An 18782-nucleotide genomic window follows, 5' to 3' on the forward strand; every position below is an offset into this window, starting at 1 on the left:
CACAGTAAAAAAAAAAAGACTGTGTAGCACCGGAATTCATTCCTCTCACGTCCCAAAATTCACCTTGAACTTAAGACAGAAGAAACATTTACACAGCAGGCAAGTGTTCTCCGAGACCATAGGTCTGTGGTCGAAGTTAAGACTGTGGGCCGTAACATCAAAGCCCAATCTCTTAATGTCTGTAATGTCACTCAGCATTCAAGTCACAGTTGCATGGACAGCGGCAGGCAGCTCTTTGACTCCATCTCTCAGAGATTACTACCTCTTTCCACCCTAATTCTGTACATTAGGCTGTTCAGTAGCATACTGAAGTAAGTCTGTCCCTTAAAGTCTGTGTTCCAACACACTCAGCATGCAAAACCTGCTCTTATAAAGTGTCACTTGTTGAGCTGATTGCTTTGGTGCGAACAAATCCCAGAGAGGTTCAGGCTCCTCCACCTGCACAAGTCTTTAAAGTGTGACATACTGAGGAACGACCACTGGGAAACACATAGGAGAGATGTGAAGTTCAAGCTAATACTGTTTTCAGTCTTGTTATCTAAGCAGTCTGGTGTCTTTCCTATTTGGACATTTCTTTTGGAACGGTTTGGCTCCTGTTTGGAGGGTGTGGGCTGGTGAATGTAAAGGACGGGACGTTCCATGCGGCAGTGTCGCGGCTCTGGTACTCTGCAGTCTCTAGTGTGCTGTGCGGTCGTTTCAGTTCATTTCAGGGAGACATTGCCAAACCATTCAAAACAAGTACAAAATTCAAGCAAAGAGCAGTTCTCAAGAATGTTTCCACAGACTAACAGTTGTAACAAATTTACATTCACGGAAGGAATAGTTTGGCAGTGCTTGTTCATGGGAAACATTCATTCAAGTCCCTGCAGGATTTCAGTGCTGTTGATCAGTAACTTTACTGTGACAAAGGCTGTAGATTTGGTCTGTAGATATGTTTTGGAAATGGTGTAAACACAAATACCAATAAAGACATCAAGTGTCACATTATCTGAAGGCTGAACAGTAATGTCATACAAAGCAAAAGACCCATTACAAAAATCAACATCTAACCATTTTAATGCACAGTTTTAGTAACCAATGCACAACATAAGAAAACAAAACAGTCATTTTAACTTGAAGACTTGAAGTAGGGGGAGCTGACAATTTAAAAGCTGCTCTAAAATATGTAATTGCACAAAAAACATGAGTCATTTCAGGGTGTGTTTTATGTCTCTCCTGTACATATTTCATTTAGATCAACGTACAAGGCTTCTACACACCTCCATAGGCTAGCATGTCCAGTAGTCTATGGCACAGCATTTGCTGATCAATCATCCAAAAAATGTTAAGCATGACTGAGAAAGATTCAGAATTTTGCTCTGTTTTGTTCCCCCCCCCCCTCGATGATTAAAAAAAAGGCTATGTAAGGAAAGGAGACAGAGTCGGGGGAGTTAGGGGCTAAAAGAAGTAAAGGCTTAGCTTTCACTTTCATGCGTTTTACTCACTAAGCCCATTTCCTCTCAGGACACGCACACCTCAGGCTGTGCGGTGCTGGGCTTACTACTGCCGGGCGCAGCTACGTCGGCTGCCGCCCCCGACCCGCTGTCGGGCCTCTCCTGGGCCGCGGCCTGGCCGGCCACGGTCCTTCTGAACAGACGCATGCTCATCTGCAGCAGCTCGTTGTCCACCACAGGGGTGGTGGGGTACATCTGCTTGGTCAGGCCCTGGAGAAGAGAAGGGTTAAGAGGGTTAGACACATTTCTCGCATCAACTCTATTTAATAGATACAAAAAGTTAACGTCCTGAGAAGGCTTGTAATCTGGTGAAAACATAATTATTTTCAAGCAGCTCTGAATTCTCTCAGGTCTATTCTTTAAGGAGTGATGGGATGACAGCCACCTTCTCGTTTTTGAGCAGCTGCCGGCGGATGGCGAAGTCTCTGCGGGCGCACAGGGCCTTGCAGCAGGGCCCCAGGTTGCTCAGCAGCCCCGCGCGCTCCACTCTCCTGTTCAGGGCCGCCATGTTCAGGGCTCCCAGGTCGTGCTCAAACAGCTTGTCAGCATCTGGCAGGACAGAGGGGACAGTGAGCTTCACACTGATGATCACACAAAAACTGTGACTGAGGAGATGGACTAGAGGTTCACACCAACACAAAATGCTAGGAGCACAGAGTTCTGTGTTTGTATCATTGTGGCTAAAATGATAATCCCAGTTATTTTGCTAGATACTGTGATCATGATTATTGATAAGGATTATTAGTCTCGATTGGAACAACAAAATCAAGCTACTGCACTTTTGGCATCTTTTATTGACATTTTGACTGCTTTCAATTAAAGCGGACATTCAGAAAGAAATGAAATCTTTCAGTATTGTTAATATGCCAATATTCCATGATTATTAATTGTGGAAACTAAAATCACAATACATGATTTAACACCATTGTGCAATCCAAAGTAGAACAATTTGTCTCAAATTCAAACTTACAGAAGCATAAAAAATATGTGGTGATGTAAACATAAAACCCTTTAATATTCTAAATGATATTTCACTTGTACAAACCTCAGTTTGAAAATTATATTGGAAAAAAAATCCAATGTTGTTTGAGAGAGGCAGAACTCTCACCTTTGGGGTCATCCAGCTCAGCCTTGCACACCTCTTTGACCTGCTCCAGCAGCTCAGGCCCAGCCAGGCGCTTGGAGACGCCCGCCCTGAGGAGCACGGCGCCTGGGGTGAACCGGAGCAACGCTGCCCCCGCCGCCCGGGGCTCCTGCTTCTGTTTGGGCATCAGGCTGGACCAGTCCACGTCAATCACATCCAGAGGACCTGCCGACACACAGTGTTGGGGTTTAATGTTAAAACGGAATAACTGAAGAGTTTCCTACCAAAATGAGATATCTGAAAAAATGTATGCCTACTCTTACAAAATGATTGCTGGCATGAAAGAAAAGCACATTACAGGATTCTATTAAAGTTAGAAGTCATCTTAAGCCCTTAGTTCACAAAATGGTTGTTTTTGACCGTAGAACCATCTGTGTTTTGGAAATACTGACTGATGAATTTCAGGGAGCAAAATTTTACCTTAGTGATTACATAGTGTTTGGAATAAAACCCTTCAATCTGTCATCTAGAAGTAAACAAAATAGTTCCACCAGTAAGAGACAGAGAAAAATGGGCTTAGTTTCAAAGATCTGACTTATTTCTTTCATCAAATTTATGATATTAGAGCAACAGGGGTGGGAAATGTTGGAAATGGACTTAATAAAGTCAAGGTATTTCCTTTGTTAATCTATTTTTAGATTTCAATATCAATTTACAAATTTTTCCATTCATTTACATGAGACCTTCCCCAAAATCACTGTTTTTATTTGTACCTGTAATTTTCTCATCGTCCTGCTGATCCTCTTTCTTCTGGCTGTCAGCCAGGATCTCATCCAGCTCATCATCACTGATTGGTTCATACTCCTCTCCACCAGATGCCACTGACTGGCCATCGTCATCCTTCCCATCATCCTCTCCTGTGAACACACAAGACAAATGCCTTTAAATTAATTGTATCTGTAACCATGTGATACATATGGAATCAGAGCAATGCTTCCATCTTCTTACCATCCATGCTGTCTGCCTTCTCCAGCTGCTCTCCCATGAGGTGGTGACTGTTGCTGGGCTTCTCAGGGTCCAGGCCGAAGGCTTCTCTCGGCAGCAGGGGCTCGTAGTCGCCCCTGTCCTGCCTCATCATCATGTCCCCTCGCAGGTCTCCCCTCATGTCTCCCCTCAGGTCCCCTCGGCCCGGAGCCCTGGGGTCCGGGTGGGGCGGCAGGTCCATCATCAGCATCCTCTCCCTCTCTCGGTCCCCGCGGTCCCCGCCTCGTTCACCTCTACTGTCTCTCTCCCTCCCTCGCTCTCTCTCCCGCTCCTGTTCGTGCTGCTGGATGAGCCCTTCGGGGAGCATGCGTTCCCTCTCCCTCATGTCCCGCTCCCTCAGGAGAGGTTCGCGGCCGGGGCGCATAAGCAGGGGCTCGCGTCCCCGGCCGGCCCACTCCCTGGGCTCGGGCTCCCAGTCTCTCTGCTGCTGGGGGGGCTGCTGGAGGAGCAGGGGCTGCTGCTGCTGCTGAGGCCTGAGGTCCTTCCTGTCCCGCTCCCGCTCAAACTGCTCCCTGTCTCTCTCCCGCTCTCGACTGTCGTAGGAGCCGGCGCGCGACTGGGACCTGGCCTGCCTCTCCGAGTCAGGGGAGCTGCGTCTGGAGCTGTGGCTGCGAGAGTCCTGTCGGTCTGCAAGACAGGGAGAGACAGGGACATCAGTTTAGTCCTTCAAGTTACGGTGGGATCAAATGCATTTGTGTTGCTGCAAACTATGTGGAGAGTTCAAACTTAACAAGAAACTTATTAGATGTGGTTATTTGTTAACGTACTACAACATAAATTTTCACTGCAACTCCATTTTTGCATTTTTTTTTTCACACATGCATTATCAGTGCAGAAGTAGAATACATCCAACGCATGCATGGAATGAGTAGTAGCAGTAACGGATTCTCTCATTTGAAATGAACAAACTTCTGTCACAGCACGATAGCAGCCCATTCAACGCATTAAGCATGATACCAGCATTAGAGTCTACAACGTGAGAGAGCATCTGTTTCTTGATGCAGTCACAAAAAGGGCTGTAGTGGAAGACTCTATTAGACTCTATTAGTTGGAACTTCATAAGTGAATTTGAAGTTGTTCCTGATTTTCCATAATGTTTATAGATTCTTTATGACATATTCAGCATTTCAGTGCCATGGTGTGTGCGTGGGTGTGTGTGTGTGTGTGTGTGTGTGTGTGTGAGAATGTGTGAGAATGTGTGTCTACCTGATGAGGTGCTGCGACTGGGCTCTCCTCTCCTCAGCTGGTCAATACGAGACTTCCTCTCCGCCCCCGGAGGGTCTGTCACCACCGGCCTCTCTCGCTCCCTCTCCCTCTCTCGTTCTCTCTCTCTCTCACGGTCCCTATCACGGGAGTTGGCGCCCTGCAGCCTGCCTCGGCGGGACCGCGGCCCCTGGGGGTCTTCTCGGTGGGCCGACTCGTTGGAGGGCGATCGCAGGCGTCTGGATGAGGCGCGGCTCTGGTTGCTTCCCATACTGCTGCTGCGTGTCTGCTCCGGGGGAGGCTTGCGGAGCAGGGGCTGGGACATGAGGGGCTGCGGGGGCAGAGTCTGGAGCAGCATGGGAGGATCCTGGGGGAGCAGAGGGGCGATGGGCGGGGGGTTGCCCCTCTCCCTGCCCCCCCTGGGACCGCCTCCTCTCCTAAGGGGCTCAGCTGGAGTCCTCTCGGCAGGGGCCGGGGGCGCCGTTGTCTCTACTCCTCCTCGTTCCAGGACTTCCTCGTCCGACCAGTCGCTGAAGTTGGCGTCCATTTTGGGCAGCGGCGAGGGCTCCACGTTGCCTCCAGTAGCGCGGTGGTCAGGCCTCATCGAGGGCGGTGGTGTCCGGGGACCGCGCTTCCTCTTACCAGGGGGTTGATGGGCTGACAAATCCTCCTCAGACACATCTGACTCTCCTCCTCGGGACCGCTTCCTCTTCCGCTCCAGCGCCTTCTTCTTGGCTCCTTTCCGGGGGGAGTGCAAGGGTGGTGGCCCGTCAACGGGACCACCGGGTGGGGGCTCAGGGTTGAAACGGTCCCCTGCTCCAGCCAGGCTGCTAACACCCACACTCTCCTCCTCCTTGCGTCCCTTCTTCAGGCCCTTCCTCTGGGACTTGGTCTTCTTCTTGCCCTCTTCGTGGGACTGGGCCACGGCGGCATCACGGTCTTCGCTGCCAGCGACCTGGGCCGGAGGAGGAGGAGGAGGAGGAGGACTGGCCTCTCGCTGCTCTCTGCCCCTGCTGCGGGAGTCAGGCGGGGCGGCGTCTGAGAGGTGCTCCCCTCGTCTGTCACCTCCTCTGCCTCGTTCTGGGCGAGGCTCCAGGTCCTCGTGGCGACTGCGTCCCTCCCTCTTGTCCGCTCCTCCTCCACCTCCTCCTCCTCCACCTCCACCTCCTCCACCTCCTCCTCCTCCTCGGCGCTCTTCGTCCTTCCAGCGGCTGGGCTTGTCATCAGATGGAGCGGCTCTGGGTGGAGAGCGCAGCAAGGGCTCCTGGGGCCGAACCACCTGACTCAGCAGACGATGCTTATCCCCACCTACGCACGCACACAGAGACACACACACACAGAGAGTACTTTTTAAGCATCAAAGAAACCCAGTAGTAGTAAATGGACTTCACAAAATAAACAAGGTATGACCAAGAATTACCAAAACATCTACGTACAGAGAAGAAGTCTGCAAATTTTGCACCAAATTCTGTATTTCCTTTGCTTTCACTTGACATCAGAATGCCCCTCTGTGGCCTTTTTTGGGCTACCAATTGCATTTCCCAGCAGTATACCCAGTGAAAACAGAGTACATTTTCCTTTAAAGATTTATTAGACTTTGGTACATTTGTGTTCACCTGGATATTATTTCATGAACAATTAAATTAGCTGGCCCAGGAATTCATAGCTTTTTAAAACAAAAATGCAAAATGACTTCTAAAAAAAGAAAAGGAATAAAAAATGGAAGCAAAAAAGTCAATATTAGCTTAGTTCTCCCAATTTAATGTTCAAAGTATGATTTTCATACCAATTCAAGCCAAAAAAGCAAGCTACATTAGTGCAGGGACAGCCAATATCGGACTGTTTATGAACCAAAGACGAGGATATTTATGCCAGACACTTTAGATGTTATACCAAAGAGAAATAAAACTTTAAATATTGATGCCTTTCCCTTTAGGAAGGGTGTGTTTGCATTATGAGAGTAGTGCATTTTCCATTAAATAGGAGTGTGTCCCTTTAAAAAGAATTTCCCTACTGTCAAGTGGAGGCGGACACACTGGACTGGGAAGGAGGGGCTGAGGGTGGAGCTTGGCCTGTCCTCGGCCAATCGGGCGCTCACTTTTCTCCTCTGCACTGTTGTAGCCGTCGCTGTCTGCCGGGCTGAGGTCGCGCGCCACCCGCTTGGGTGAGGGTCGCGGGCTGGGGCTGCTCTCCACCCTGTGCCTCTTACGACTAGAGGGAAAGGACGAAAGAAAAGAGAAGGAAGAGTTCAAACGTCATATCCTTTTGAAATACATTTTTCCATGGCGCCGCAACCTTCAAAAGCAAAATTCCAATCAGAAAATGGTGAGACACTTCACTCCTCTATATGTCAACACTATCAAACTTCATCACAATCATTTTTTAAAAATCATATCTGTTCTTTAATGAGCAGCATTCATTCAAATATGCGCTGTGGAACTGTAGAAAATCTGTACATGTTTATTCTCAAGTACATAAAACATGGCTAGCTTTAGCTTGAAACTAAAGTGGAACAGCTGGCCAATAGCCCTGTGTGAAGAGTGTTGTGGTTAGGAGACGAGGGTTTGTGGTGATACTGATACATGCCTCGCCTTGCGATCTTCATGGGCGTCTCGAACGGGCCGTTCGTCCCTGGTGTCCTCCCTCCTTTCCCGCCTCTCCTCTCTTCCCTTCTCTCGTTCCTCCCATTCCCGCTGCCTCTCTCGCTCGCGCTGCTCTCGCTCTCGCTCCCTCTCCCGTTCTCGCTCCTTCCTCTCCCTCTCTCGCTCCTCCCTCTCTCTCTCCCGCTCCTCGCGCTCTCGCTCCCTCTCTCTCTCCCTCTCGCGCTCTCGCTCCCTCTCCCGTTCTCGCTCCCTCTCTCTCTCCCTGGCCCGCTCCCTCTCGGCCTCCCTCTCCTTCTCTCGCTCCTTCTCCCTCTCCCTCTCTCGTTCTCTCTCCTTCTCCTTGTCTCTTTCCCGCTCCCTGTCTCTCTCCCGGTCTCTCTCTCGCTCCCGGTCGCGGGCCCTGTCCTCCCGTCTCTCCTCTCCTCTGTCGGCCCTGCGCTCCTCCCTCCTCTCCTCCCTCTCGGGCTCCTCTCCTCTCCCCTGGTGTCTGCTTGGAGAAGCTGCTCTTTGATCTGGGAAAACAGAAGGGATAGTAGGTTGAAACAGTTAGCCAAACAAATAAAAAAATGCATCATTCAATTCAGTGTTTCCTTTATATAGTTTTAGGTGGCACTGGTGATATGGGGTCATTTTGTTTTTTGTTCTTTGTCCATCCTTTTTGGTCCCAACTTTGATTCTAGTGCAGGCTGAAAGTACAGCAATATGTAACGCTATTCTTATTTGTGGTAATCCTAGAGATCCTAATCTCTATATAGTTTTTTTTTTTTTCCTTTGGTGCTAAGCGCTCATTGCTGTGGTGTTTCTGCACTGCACTTCCCAGAGAACACCTGTCAATCAAACAGTGTGTCCAGTACTGTGACCTTTTCAATGGATTTTCTGTTTTGAAGTTTGGGTTCCTGTAAGTACTGCTCTCTTTCAGCCATGGTGGCTATCACCGCTCATGCTAATTACCCAGTTCATCTTCTTTTTATTCCAAACAAACCGCTGTTGCTGCTGCCAGAAACATAAAACGCATCACTTCCAAGGGAAAGTTGACTCAACTATAATATACAATTTAAAAATTTTCATTTTACCTACAGTAGCAGCGGGGGCCATTCACTAGTTGTGGTGGCCAAATATTTCTGAACGAATAATGTCATATTCACCTATAACAATATATAAGAATATAGGCAATAATGCTAAAGCAAAGGAATTAAATCAGAAGGATTCCTAAGTCCCACTGTGTTGACATTAAACAATATTAATCGCCCATCAGAAACTATTTTAAATGAGTTACTGTTTCAAGCATGACAAAGCTTCTGGTTAAGGTGACCTACAGAACTACAGCCCCCCACCTCTCTCTCGGTTGTCTCTGCGATCCCGTTCAGCATGCCCTCCTCTCCTGTCATAGGAGGAGTCACGGGCCTGCTCTCCTCTCCTGTCGCCCTCGTAGCGATCTCGGTCTGAACCCCTCTCAGAGCTCCTGTCTGTGGCGCTGCGGTCGGCGCTCCTCTCCGTACTCCTCTCACGTACCGCACTGCCCCGTGACTCCCAACTGTCATGGCCGCTCTCCAGCTGCGAGCCCCGAGAGTTTCTGTTCGAGCCTGACGGAGGAAAACAGGAGACGAGGTTAAGGAAGAAAACAGACACAAAGACACAAACACACACACTGAGGAGAGTATAAAACTTTGAGTACAGCAATAATAACCATGAGGGTGTTCAATGTGATTATGGGTATGACGGTAATGCAACAGCTATTAGGCGCAGCATGGTACCGTTGGCGTTATCAAAGAAATGTCCTCAACACCCTCAAGGGTATTATGGCTTAAATACAAGAGTTACCAATGCATGTGTAGGGTCTGAAACGTTTTCGCCACAGAGGTAAACAGTACAATAAAAACAGGAGAAAAGTGTCAAGATCACTAACTAGCTCCGTGGTTAGGAAAAGAGTTGGTATAGCAACCAATAAAGCAAAGCTAGCTGTGGGCAATATCAGCATGATCGTTCTTGCCTTTATCAGACGTCTCGTTAACGCGGCCTCTCCCTCGTCCGTTCCTCTCAGCTCGGTCCGTCCTGTTCTCCCCCCTCCCCTCAGCTTTCCCTGCATCCTCTCGTCCGTGAGCTCTCCCGTAACTCCTCTCCTCCTGGGCCGGCTCCTCTTTCCTGTGGGCGTCTGTCCTCTCCCTCTCTCTCTCCTTCTCTCGCTCCCTGTCTTTCTCCCGCTCCTTCTCCCGCTCCCTCTCTCGTTCGCGGTCGCGGTCACGGCGCTCCAGGGAGTCTCGGCCGGAGCGCGTCTCTGTCCTGCTCTCCCTGGAGTCCTTTGGGTCCCTGTTGTCCCGGTGGTCGCGAGACTCCCGGTTTGTTTCCCTTCCCCGTTCGCGACCGTCCCGTCGCTCACGCCCCTCTCTGGTCTCCCGGTCCTCGCGGGCGTCCCGCGACGAGGCCTGTTCAGAATCATAGTCCCGGTCGTCACGGCTGCTGTCCTTCTCTCGCTTGCTGCGGCTCTCTGTTTGCAGGAGAGAAATGGCTTAACAAATAAAAAACACAGCAAAACAAATAACTGTCTAACAGCAGGAGAAGCTTGTGCATACTGGATTTGTCCATTGGCTTGAGAGAGAAGAATTTTATTTCACTGTATTTGTGAGAATCTATTGACTCTCTTGTTGCTTGCCCATCTACAGAGTAGCACCCTTGGAGCTGTTTTGTGCTAGAAAAACAAATGTACTGCTACGTTTGCTTCCACAACCTCATCAACATTATGAAAAATGAGCCAAGCACAAATTCTGTACAGCCCCACCGCGCTTTTGAGACAATGATGTATTGTTACCTCTGAATACATCAAGAGGGTTGTGGGAGTTGTGTGAAAATTAGCAACAAAGCTGTGATGATTCAAGATTTGACACATTTAGAACTTTTACTTACTTTTACTAATCAGATACTGCTCAATAGAGAGCAGATATGATTTTCAGAAAATCATTTTCTCAAGTGAAACCGTGATGAAGTTTGATAGCACACAGGTATACTACCCTACAAAGCCAAAGAGCAGGATTTGTGTGAGTATGATAATGAGAAGAAGACATTTAACAGCATTTTGTGTATATTTTCTTTTATATGAAGTCTAAATCCCAGTCATAGCCTTTGACCTACACACCAAAAGTAGTTCTTGCTGTTTGCCTTTGTAGGGCAGTGTAGAGGAGTGAAGGGTCTCCCCCTGACTGACCGACCTACAGCACCATGGCAGTAGCGCTGTGGTAAAAAGTAAAAACTACACAAGAGAGAAATGGGAAAGAACGATACCGTCTCGGCGCTCATGTCTGCGCTCCTGGGCGGGCGGACTCCTCTCCCTGTCACCGCGGCTCCTCTCGCGGCCCTGGGAGTGATTTCGGCCGGGGCTGGATCTGTCGGACCGCCGGTGGGGCGACGAGGCGTCACGGGAGGCAGGAGGCGATCGGGAGCGCCTGGAGCCTGGAGGCGAGGAGCCGGCGGCCGGGGCAGGAGCGTCGCGGTGGTAGGCGGGGGAGGCCGAGCGACGCCGGCGAGGGGAGGGAGAGTGCCGCTGGGCGGAGGAACCCGAGTGGGAGGAAGGGGAGTGGTGGCGGGGAGGGGTGGGGCTGCGCTGGTGGTGTGGAGGAGTGGGAGACCTGCAGTGACAAAGAGAGGGTTATTTACCAGGAGGCGCCATGTCAGATATACCCTGCTAAAACAAAAATCCCAGTATTAATGACATGCTGGCGACAGGGAGGAATGTGTTTCCTTGCACCATGCTATTATGAAGGGGCATCATTGTCAAATAATACTAAAAATTTTATACTGAAAAGTATTTTAATCACGCATTATTATTAACATTTTACAGCCATCTACATTAGTTTTGTCAAAGGATGATGACTCGAGGCCAAAGCAAGAAAATGTTTAAGGCGAAAGAAAAAGGTTTAAGACTGTGCTGACCTGCGAGGAGGGGAGGCCAGTGCAGGGGTCTTGTGGGATACAGCTTTAGGGGAGATGGATTTCTTCCTGGCCGGGGGGGACAGGTCCCTGGAGGGAGACGACACACTACCAGAGCGCTCCTCCGATGTCACCGACCGCTTGGCCTTGTGGGAACTGTCTGATCGGTCCCTGCAGACAGAGGTAGATAACGTTCAAAAGAATGAGCATTACAAATTGTGAATGATAATCGCTTTACTTGGCTATGACAACAATGGACAATTTGTTTGCAAAAATGACTACATAGCAACACTAATGTGTCACATGTCACATGCTGCATGAGTCCATTACGGTGTTTTCTGCTTTCAGCCACCAGTGAAAACAATACTGTAACTTTCTGTTAGCACATTATTCACCGTAACAGGAGTATTATGTGCATGTAAACATACTGAGTAACAATATTTTCTTTAGACAGTCTTATGTTGTGTGTTGGAGCACTAAGAATTATGGCCAGGTCGACTCTGTACCTGCGTTTTTCCTTCTTCTCTTTGTGTTTTTCTGCATCTCGTCCCCGGTCCTTTCCCTCCTTGGGCTTCTCCTCAGACTTCTCCTTGTTTTTGTGCTTGCCTTTGTGCTTCTTCCCCATCACAGGAATGTCCAGGGGGACCGGGGGAGGGGGGCTCGGGGTACGGGGCCCTTTCTTCTTACTGTGGCTGCCTTTTGAGGACCTGGATGGGACAGGATGGAAAATATCCATCAGACCTTGGTCAAATAGCATCTGCAATTAATTCCCAGAACTCGTTTTAACCTACTTTGCGTACCAGATGAGCAGGGTTTACATTGCATCATGACAATTCAGATAAGTTGCAGTAACTTGCTCATCACACAAAAGTCAAAGTAAATTGTGTTTCAAGTGATAGCCTAAGCTTTCTGGCATTCTCATTCCATTGTGCTATGGGGTAAACCCCACCCATCCGGCACCTTACCAGTCCTTAAAGTTGATGAAACAAAAACAATTTTAGAGATTGGAGCACATATTCTTTTAAAAAAAAGGTGTGGCAGAAGTTTAGATAGAAGTACAACAGACTCCTACCTGGCAGATTCTGAAACAGGCGAGGACACCGACAACTTCTTCTCCTTCTTCCCAGAGCCTGAGGCTTTGGTTCCACTTTTGTGTTTCGGGGAGCCATTGGACTTCCTGGATGAGGGGGAACCCTTAGAGCTTGATCGCTCAGGGGAGGTCTGAGGGAGAGATGAGAAACCAGGTGGAAATTCAAATCATAGTCTCCATTAAAGATTTCCATGGGTACTGTAAGTTGGCCTAGAGGTACAGAGTCAGACCCAAAACACCAGAAGGTGGTTGTGAATGTGGACAATGGAGACACTGTTGTAAAGACACTGGTAGGCTGTATTCTGAAAATTGTCCCTGCAGTTCTAAAATCCTTCTCTTCTTCGATCTCTCAAGCAGAAGTCTAAGCAAGGGTCAAAACTGGGTCACATATCCGACACACCGTAACACCTTATTTACCTTCGACATGCTACTGGTTCGTGTTTTGGTGGGCGTTTCATCTTTCTTGATGACAATCTCCTCTCTCTTCTCCAAGTTCTCCTGCTCCAGCTTCATCAACTCACGCTGAATCTTCTGGCGCTTCATCTCTAGGGATAACTCGTAGTCGTAGTCACCGATATCCGAATCTGAAAGCCATCCAACAGAGATGCTTAAAAAAGAGCATCTATAGAGAACTATCTAAAGTCCAAAACTAGGCCTCCACCACGTCAAAAACACATATTGATGTAAAATCAGTTCATTTCAATTTCATTTCAAATCATGAACTCAAAAGGAGAGCCTTTATGAACACAGTGCCTTTACAAAATTTAAATCATTCCTTCACAAAAGGTAAGATTTAAATATTTTACTATTTTTTGAGTATTTAATTATGTGTACGATGGGAACAGTTAGAGATGGTGACACAAACATTAAACAGTAAAATATCCAATAATATGTACATGAGAAAAGAAAACCCAAACCTGGCTAGTATGGCTAACCAAGTTGACTGGATAGTCAATATTGTTATCAAGTTACTCATCCATCAAAAAGGAGAAAACAAGCAATCGAACCTTCACGATTGGTTTCCCACTCTGTGGGCTCTTCTTCACTGGCAGGGGTGCGTTCCTTTGTGATCTTTATATCCTCCTTCTCCCTGTGTCGGCCTCTGGAGGAGTCTCTCTGCTGTAGCGCGCGCACACACACACACGCACGTTAAAATGAGAGCCACATGTTGTGTGGCCATGTGAAAGATGTGATAAACCAATAGGATTATGGGGCGAGTTTCTTGTGCTTCTGTTTATTCCATGTAGGATATTTTATCCTATTTTTTGTTAAAAGACTCCTCCAGTGACTCCAACATCCAAATTACATCTCTAGGCTTCCATAAAAAAACAATCTCAAGCACAGATCTATCATTATTCCCCAAAACAATCCCAGTCAAAATTAGGTTCAGCAGGGGAATCAGGGCAGTGATGTATAGCTTTGTCTTTTTCAATTGTCAGGAACCCGCTTACTCCTACTTTGCCTACTTCAATAATTTTAAATGCAGAGAGACAGAAGACTCACTCTAGCTGTGGGGGACGTGGGCTCGTCAAGGTCTCGCTTTAGGTTCTCTGAGTCAACATCCTGTCTCTTATTCTTCATCCTCTCCCGCAGATCGCCAGTGGGTCTCTCTGCTGACCTGCTCCGCAACACACATACACACACACACAAGTCGTGAGTCAACAATATGAAACTGTAGATGAGTCATTTGATCTAGAGTTGTGATCAGGAGCACAAGAAAGCAAGAAAATAGCATGAAAACAGGAATCTTCCATTAGAAAGGAATTTTAGGAGGTTGTCTGCCCAAAAGCTAAAATCACATGCTTTAAAGATACTGATGGTCTGAATCAATCAAGAGCAAGTCAGAGAAGCCACCTTACCGACTAAAACTAAATCCTTTGCCTCGTGGCTGAGTTCCATGTGTGTAGCGACAAGTGTTGCCGTAACTGCAATTACCGGTCTTCAGCCAATTTCTACAATGACTCTGAAAGACACAAATACATCAGCATGATGAGATGAAGCAACATCAGTTGAAATGAGCCAACCATCAAAAGCACCAGAGGGAGACTGAAAGGACACTGGATTCAGCATAAAACACAGAAAAAAATCAAACAAACCAAATCCTCACGCTATACTGGAAATACCATGCAGGATACTTGACCAGGGCCCCTGTAAGTATTCTCAGAGCCCAGGGGGGAAAAAATTCACTTAACACTTGTGAAAATAACTTTCCAACAACTGAGCATTGGATATGAGCCTCTTAGGGTCCCATCTTGTTCCTCCCCTGACAGCATCCCTGGGTGATACATACGTCAACAGCATTACTCCCAGTGCTGGGGCCGAGTCTTTCGAACACGCTGGGCCGGCGAGAGGGGGCGGCGGGGTTGCTGCTGCTGGTGGTGGTGCTGCTGCTGTCAGATATGGTTTTAGAATTCTCCACTGTTACCTTCCGCCTGATCTTGGACATTCTGCAGGGCTGGAAATGTAAGGAACCATGTTTATTTAATCTGTGTGTTATCATCTGCATACATACAATTCTATACCACACATACCATTTCACAAAAGAAGAAACACTTTTGTGAAATGGTAAACAAAGCAGTATCAATTTTTGAGCAATGAGTGGACCTAAGGAATTAATTTCAAGCAGGGATGCAACAGATCCCATTCCTGTCCTACGACCATCTTTGCTGTTTGTAAACAATAAAACAGTTTACTGTGGAAAGCTAAACTCAATAAGATGATCTAAATTATGTCTTAAACTGTTGCTAGTTTCTGCTGTGTGCCTAGATAGCAGTGGGACACTCGAGCCAAGGCGAGACTAAATTCATTCAATTTGGGTACAGAACTGAAGAGGATTTAACATCCCAAGTTAGGACCAACCATGAAAGTATTATCAACAAGCTAACCTAGCTAGATTCTTAAAGGCTGGATTTTATGGGCTGAGATGACTGCAGGTTACTTCTCCTACATGCAGCCGCAGCTGCGTGTCCAAAACATCAACACATGCAAATGACTTGGCCTGATGACTGACCTGCACTGCAGTTGCTGTGCGCTAACTTGCAGCTTGGCTAGCTAGTTTAGCTAAAGTTCCTAACAAGATAACTTTAACGGTATTGCTGAGAACCGAAGCTGGCTCAGACTAATATAAAGGCATACTCTCGTCAGATGTTTAGTCCGGTTAGCAGCCCATTAACTTGCAAACTGACCTTACGTTTGATAACAGGATAGAAGCACCCAAGCTAATGGAGGCTAATGCTAAAGTTTAGCAACGAGCTAACGGCTTCATGTTTTATCTGGGCGCGGGGCCTAAACCCCCTTCAATAGTATGCAAGCTACAAAAGATGTAGATAAAAAGTGTCTCACCCAAAATATTAATTCGGTGACGCATCTGTTTTTGTCCAGTTAGGGGATTCACTACTTTTAGAAATAACAAGGCTTATTCTTTTATCTCAATGGCAGAAGCTCCCCTGTGTGCCTTCATATTGGCAGCGGGTGCGGGTGTGCGTGTGTGGTGATTGGTCGTAGTCGACACCAGTCCGGCGTCAAGCTAGCCAAAATAAAATAGTACTTCCTGATATGTTTTCACAAGCCAGACAATAAAAAAGCAGACTTCCGGTTATAGCTTTCACAATAAAAACCTCAATGAAGAATAGCTGTTATACTCCCCCCACCAGGTTCACAAAATGAACTACAAGTACAAGAAAGTGACATTTATTCTGCATCTTCAATCAGTTTGAGCAGTTTTTGTTTTTTACAGTTTTGTTGTCCACAAATTGCCCTGCAACAATAAGATGCAAACACTTCTGGACAATTTATATGCCACACAACTTACAAGAACCCTTTTAAAAAAGAACTACAGTAATCCTATTAAAACTTTAGAAGGAAATATTAGTGATAGGCCTACCACAGATGATGAAAAATACAAGTCATCAAGTACAATAAGATCACAATAACCTCATTACTGAGTACCACACATACAGTCCTTATGGGAATATTTTTTCGCTGAGTACTTGCGTTTAACAGTCTATATATATGTACAAAAAATAAAATGATCTAGTAGTAGTTTGGAGAAAGAAGTAATAAGATGAAGAATATCATTAAAACTCTGAAATATCATTGAAAACATGTCTATATCACACAGCAAAATGCCTGATTAGGCATAAGTTGTTTATTTTGCATCACCCAGGACCAACACTAAGTCACAAACTGATTGAACTATCAGTGAAGAGACAGAACAGGTCTGACCAATAACAAACATGGTGAAAACTGACTAGGATGGTGGATCACCTTTAATTTTTTACCTTTAATACTCGCCCCCCTCCTCTTCTCCCTCTCCTTCAATGGAGTCAACACCCACCTCTTCATAATCTTTCTCTAAAGCAGCCATGTCCTCCCTGGCCTCAGAGAACTCTCCCTCCTCCATACCCTCACCTACGTACCAGTGCACAAAGGCGCGCTTGGCATACATCAGGTCAAACTTGTGGTCCAGACGGGCCCAGGCCTCTGCAATAGCAGTGGTGTTGCTCAGCATGCACACGGCCCTCTGGACTTTGGCCAGATCTCCGCCAGGTACCACAGTGGGGGGCTGGTAGTTAATACCAACTTTGAAACCAGTGGGGCACCAGTCCACAAACTGGATGGTGCGCTTGGTTTTAATGGTGGCGATGGCACCATTGACATCTTTGGGCACAACATCCCCACGGTAAAGCAAACAGCATGCCATGTACTTGCCGTGGCGAGGGTCACATTTCACCATCTGGTTTGCCGGCTCAAAGCAAGCATTTGTGATCTCGGCCACAGAGAGCTGCTCATGGTAAGCTTTCTCCGCAGAGATCACAGGAGCGTAGGTGGCCAGGGGGAAGTGGATACGGGGGTAGGGCACCAAGTTGGTCTGGAACTCAGTCAGGTCGACATTCAGCGCACCGTCAAATCGGAGGGAGGCAGTGATGGAGGATACAATCTGACTCATCAACCTGTTAAGGTTGGTATAAGTAGGACGGTCAATATCCAGGTTCCTACGGCAGATATCATAGATGGCCTCATTGTCCACCATGAAAGCACAGTCAGAGTGCTCCAGGGTAGTGTGAGTACAAAGGATGGAGTTGTAGGGCTCCACTACAGCAGTGGACACTTGGGGAGCTGGGTAGATGGAGAACTCAAGCTTGGACTTCTTGCCATAGTCAACGGATAGGCGCTCCATCAGCAGAGAGGTAAAACCAGAGCCGGTGCCACCGCCAAAGCTGTGGAAGACAAGGAATCCCTGGAGACCAGTGCACTGGTCAGCCTAGACAGGGAGGAGGAAAGCTCCGTTATAACTGCTGAATGAGAATAAATACACTACATGTATGAGACATAATTTAATCTGTGGGAGACACACACCAGCTTACGGATCCTGTCCAAAACCAGGTCGATGATCTCCTTGCCAATAGTGTAATGCCCTCGGGCGTAGTTGTTGGCTGCATCTTCCTTCCCAGTGATCAGCTGCTCAGGGTGGAAGAGCTGGCGGTAGGTTCCAGTCCGCACCTCATCTATACAAAGAAGCAACTATTAAGGGAAGTATAACCACTTCACATACAGACGGTTGACTTGACATTTATGGGTCATTTCGATACTCTTTCTTTGGGTGGATGTTTTTCAATTCTTAAGATATCTGGATCATGTTATGTTCAGGTTGAATTTTGTGGTTGTCCTGACATAAAGCAAGCAACTTGAGTAAAAGCATAAAAAACGACCAGATTAGGTCCAAGTCAAGATAAAAGAATATAATCAGACAGGGCTGGTAGGTTTGGGTTGGATTTCATTTTGGGTCAGTCGGGTTTGGGTGACCAAAGTGTGCATTACAAAAATGGGCTAAGGGATCTTACCAATGACAGTCGGCTCCAAGTCAACAAACACAGCTCTGGGTACGTGCTTGCCAGCTCCAGTCTCACTGAAGAAGGTGTTGAAGGAGTCATCTCCTCCTCCAATGGTTTTATCACTGGGCATCTGTCCGTCTGGTTGGATGCCATGCTCCAGACAGTACAGCTCCCAGCATGCATTGCCAATCTGGACACCAGCCTGGCCAACGTGGATGGAGATGCACTCACGCTGAAAGTGTAAAAAGAGGCATAATGTCAGCATGATGTATCTGCAGCTGGCAGTGTTTAATCACAGTAGCTTGCAGTTGTTTTCATATTAAACATGCCAATTGTATTTATGGTGTGGAAGCTTGTGATAAGAAACCAGACACTGGAGTCTACAACTCAATATCTGTATATAAATACTGTATAGACGATATTCCCAATAGCACTTCTACCATTTTACACAATCCATCCCCTCTGTTGTCAGTGAATGAACAGATGAAGTGTGAATAAAGCCATGCTGAG

At 47.2% G+C, this 18782-nt stretch overlaps 2 protein-coding genes across 3 annotated transcripts; both read right to left on the reverse strand.

The window, feature by feature from the left end:
• Positions 1 to 1038: 1038 nt before the first annotated feature.
• zc3h13 (zinc finger CCCH-type containing 13) lies at positions 1039 to 15898 on the reverse strand. 2 transcript variants are annotated; one of them, XM_071897883.2, is made up of 20 exons: positions 15781 to 15898; positions 14729 to 14893; positions 14298 to 14401; positions 13942 to 14056; positions 13446 to 13554; positions 12856 to 13022; positions 12421 to 12569; positions 11855 to 12055; positions 11352 to 11519; positions 10704 to 11047; positions 9418 to 9912; positions 8762 to 9010; positions 7411 to 7939; positions 6839 to 7035; positions 4828 to 6132; positions 3586 to 4248; positions 3351 to 3494; positions 2602 to 2802; positions 1879 to 2042; positions 1039 to 1703 (listed from the first exon to the last, which is right to left on the reverse strand). In XM_071897883.2, the coding sequence occupies exons 2-20, from the start codon at positions 14882 to 14884 to the stop codon at positions 1500 to 1502; spliced, it is 5664 nt and encodes a 1887-aa protein (XP_071753984.1). In that variant the 5' UTR covers positions 14885 to 14893; positions 15781 to 15898; the 3' UTR covers positions 1039 to 1499. The 2 variants fall into 2 exon arrangements, with proteins under 2 accessions (XP_071753984.1, XP_071753983.1); XM_071897882.2 differs by having other exon boundaries at positions 13446 to 13557.
• Positions 15899 to 16720: 822 nt separating this feature from the next.
• On the reverse strand, positions 16721 to 18537 carry LOC139910578 (tubulin alpha-1B chain-like). Its single transcript, XM_071897899.2, has 3 exons — positions 18282 to 18537; positions 17797 to 17945; positions 16721 to 17701 (listed from the first exon to the last, which is right to left on the reverse strand). The coding sequence occupies exons 1-3, from the start codon at positions 18535 to 18537 to the stop codon at positions 16721 to 16723; spliced, it is 1386 nt and encodes a 461-aa protein (XP_071754000.2).
• Positions 18538 to 18782: the final 245 nt, after the last annotated feature.

The sequence above is a fragment of the Centroberyx gerrardi genome, chromosome 21 (genome assembly GCF_048128805.1).
Source record: "Centroberyx gerrardi isolate f3 chromosome 21, fCenGer3.hap1.cur.20231027, whole genome shotgun sequence".
Classification (NCBI taxonomy): Eukaryota; Metazoa; Chordata; class Actinopteri; order Beryciformes; family Berycidae; genus Centroberyx; species Centroberyx gerrardi.

What these genes read in the sequence shown, in the direction of transcription:
- zc3h13 (XM_071897882.2), bottom strand. Translation starts at nt 14,884, where the DNA reads ATGTCCAAGATCAGGCGGAAGGTAACAGTGGAGAATTCTAAAACCATA. An exon ending in CCTGTTTCAGAATCTGCCAG is followed by an intron (nt 12,056 to 12,420) that starts GTAGGAGTCTGT and finishes TGTCCCATCCAG; the next exon opens with GTCCTCAAAAGGCAGCCACA. An exon ending in CAGAGACAACCGAGAGAGAG is followed by an intron (nt 7,940 to 8,761) that starts GTGGGGGGCTGT and finishes CTGTTTTCCCAG; the next exon opens with ATCAAAGAGCAGCTTCTCCA.
- LOC139910578 (XM_071897899.2), bottom strand. Translation starts at nt 18,537, where the DNA reads ATGCTGACATTATGCCTCTTTTTACACTTTCAGCGTGAGTGCATCTCC. An exon ending in CTTGGAGCCGACTGTCATTG is followed by an intron (nt 17,946 to 18,281) that starts GTAAGATCCCTT and finishes TTCTTTGTATAG; the next exon opens with ATGAGGTGCGGACTGGAACC. An exon ending in TGGACAGGATCCGTAAGCTG is followed by an intron (nt 17,702 to 17,796) that starts GTGTGTGTCTCC and finishes CTCCCTGTCTAG; the next exon opens with GCTGACCAGTGCACTGGTCT.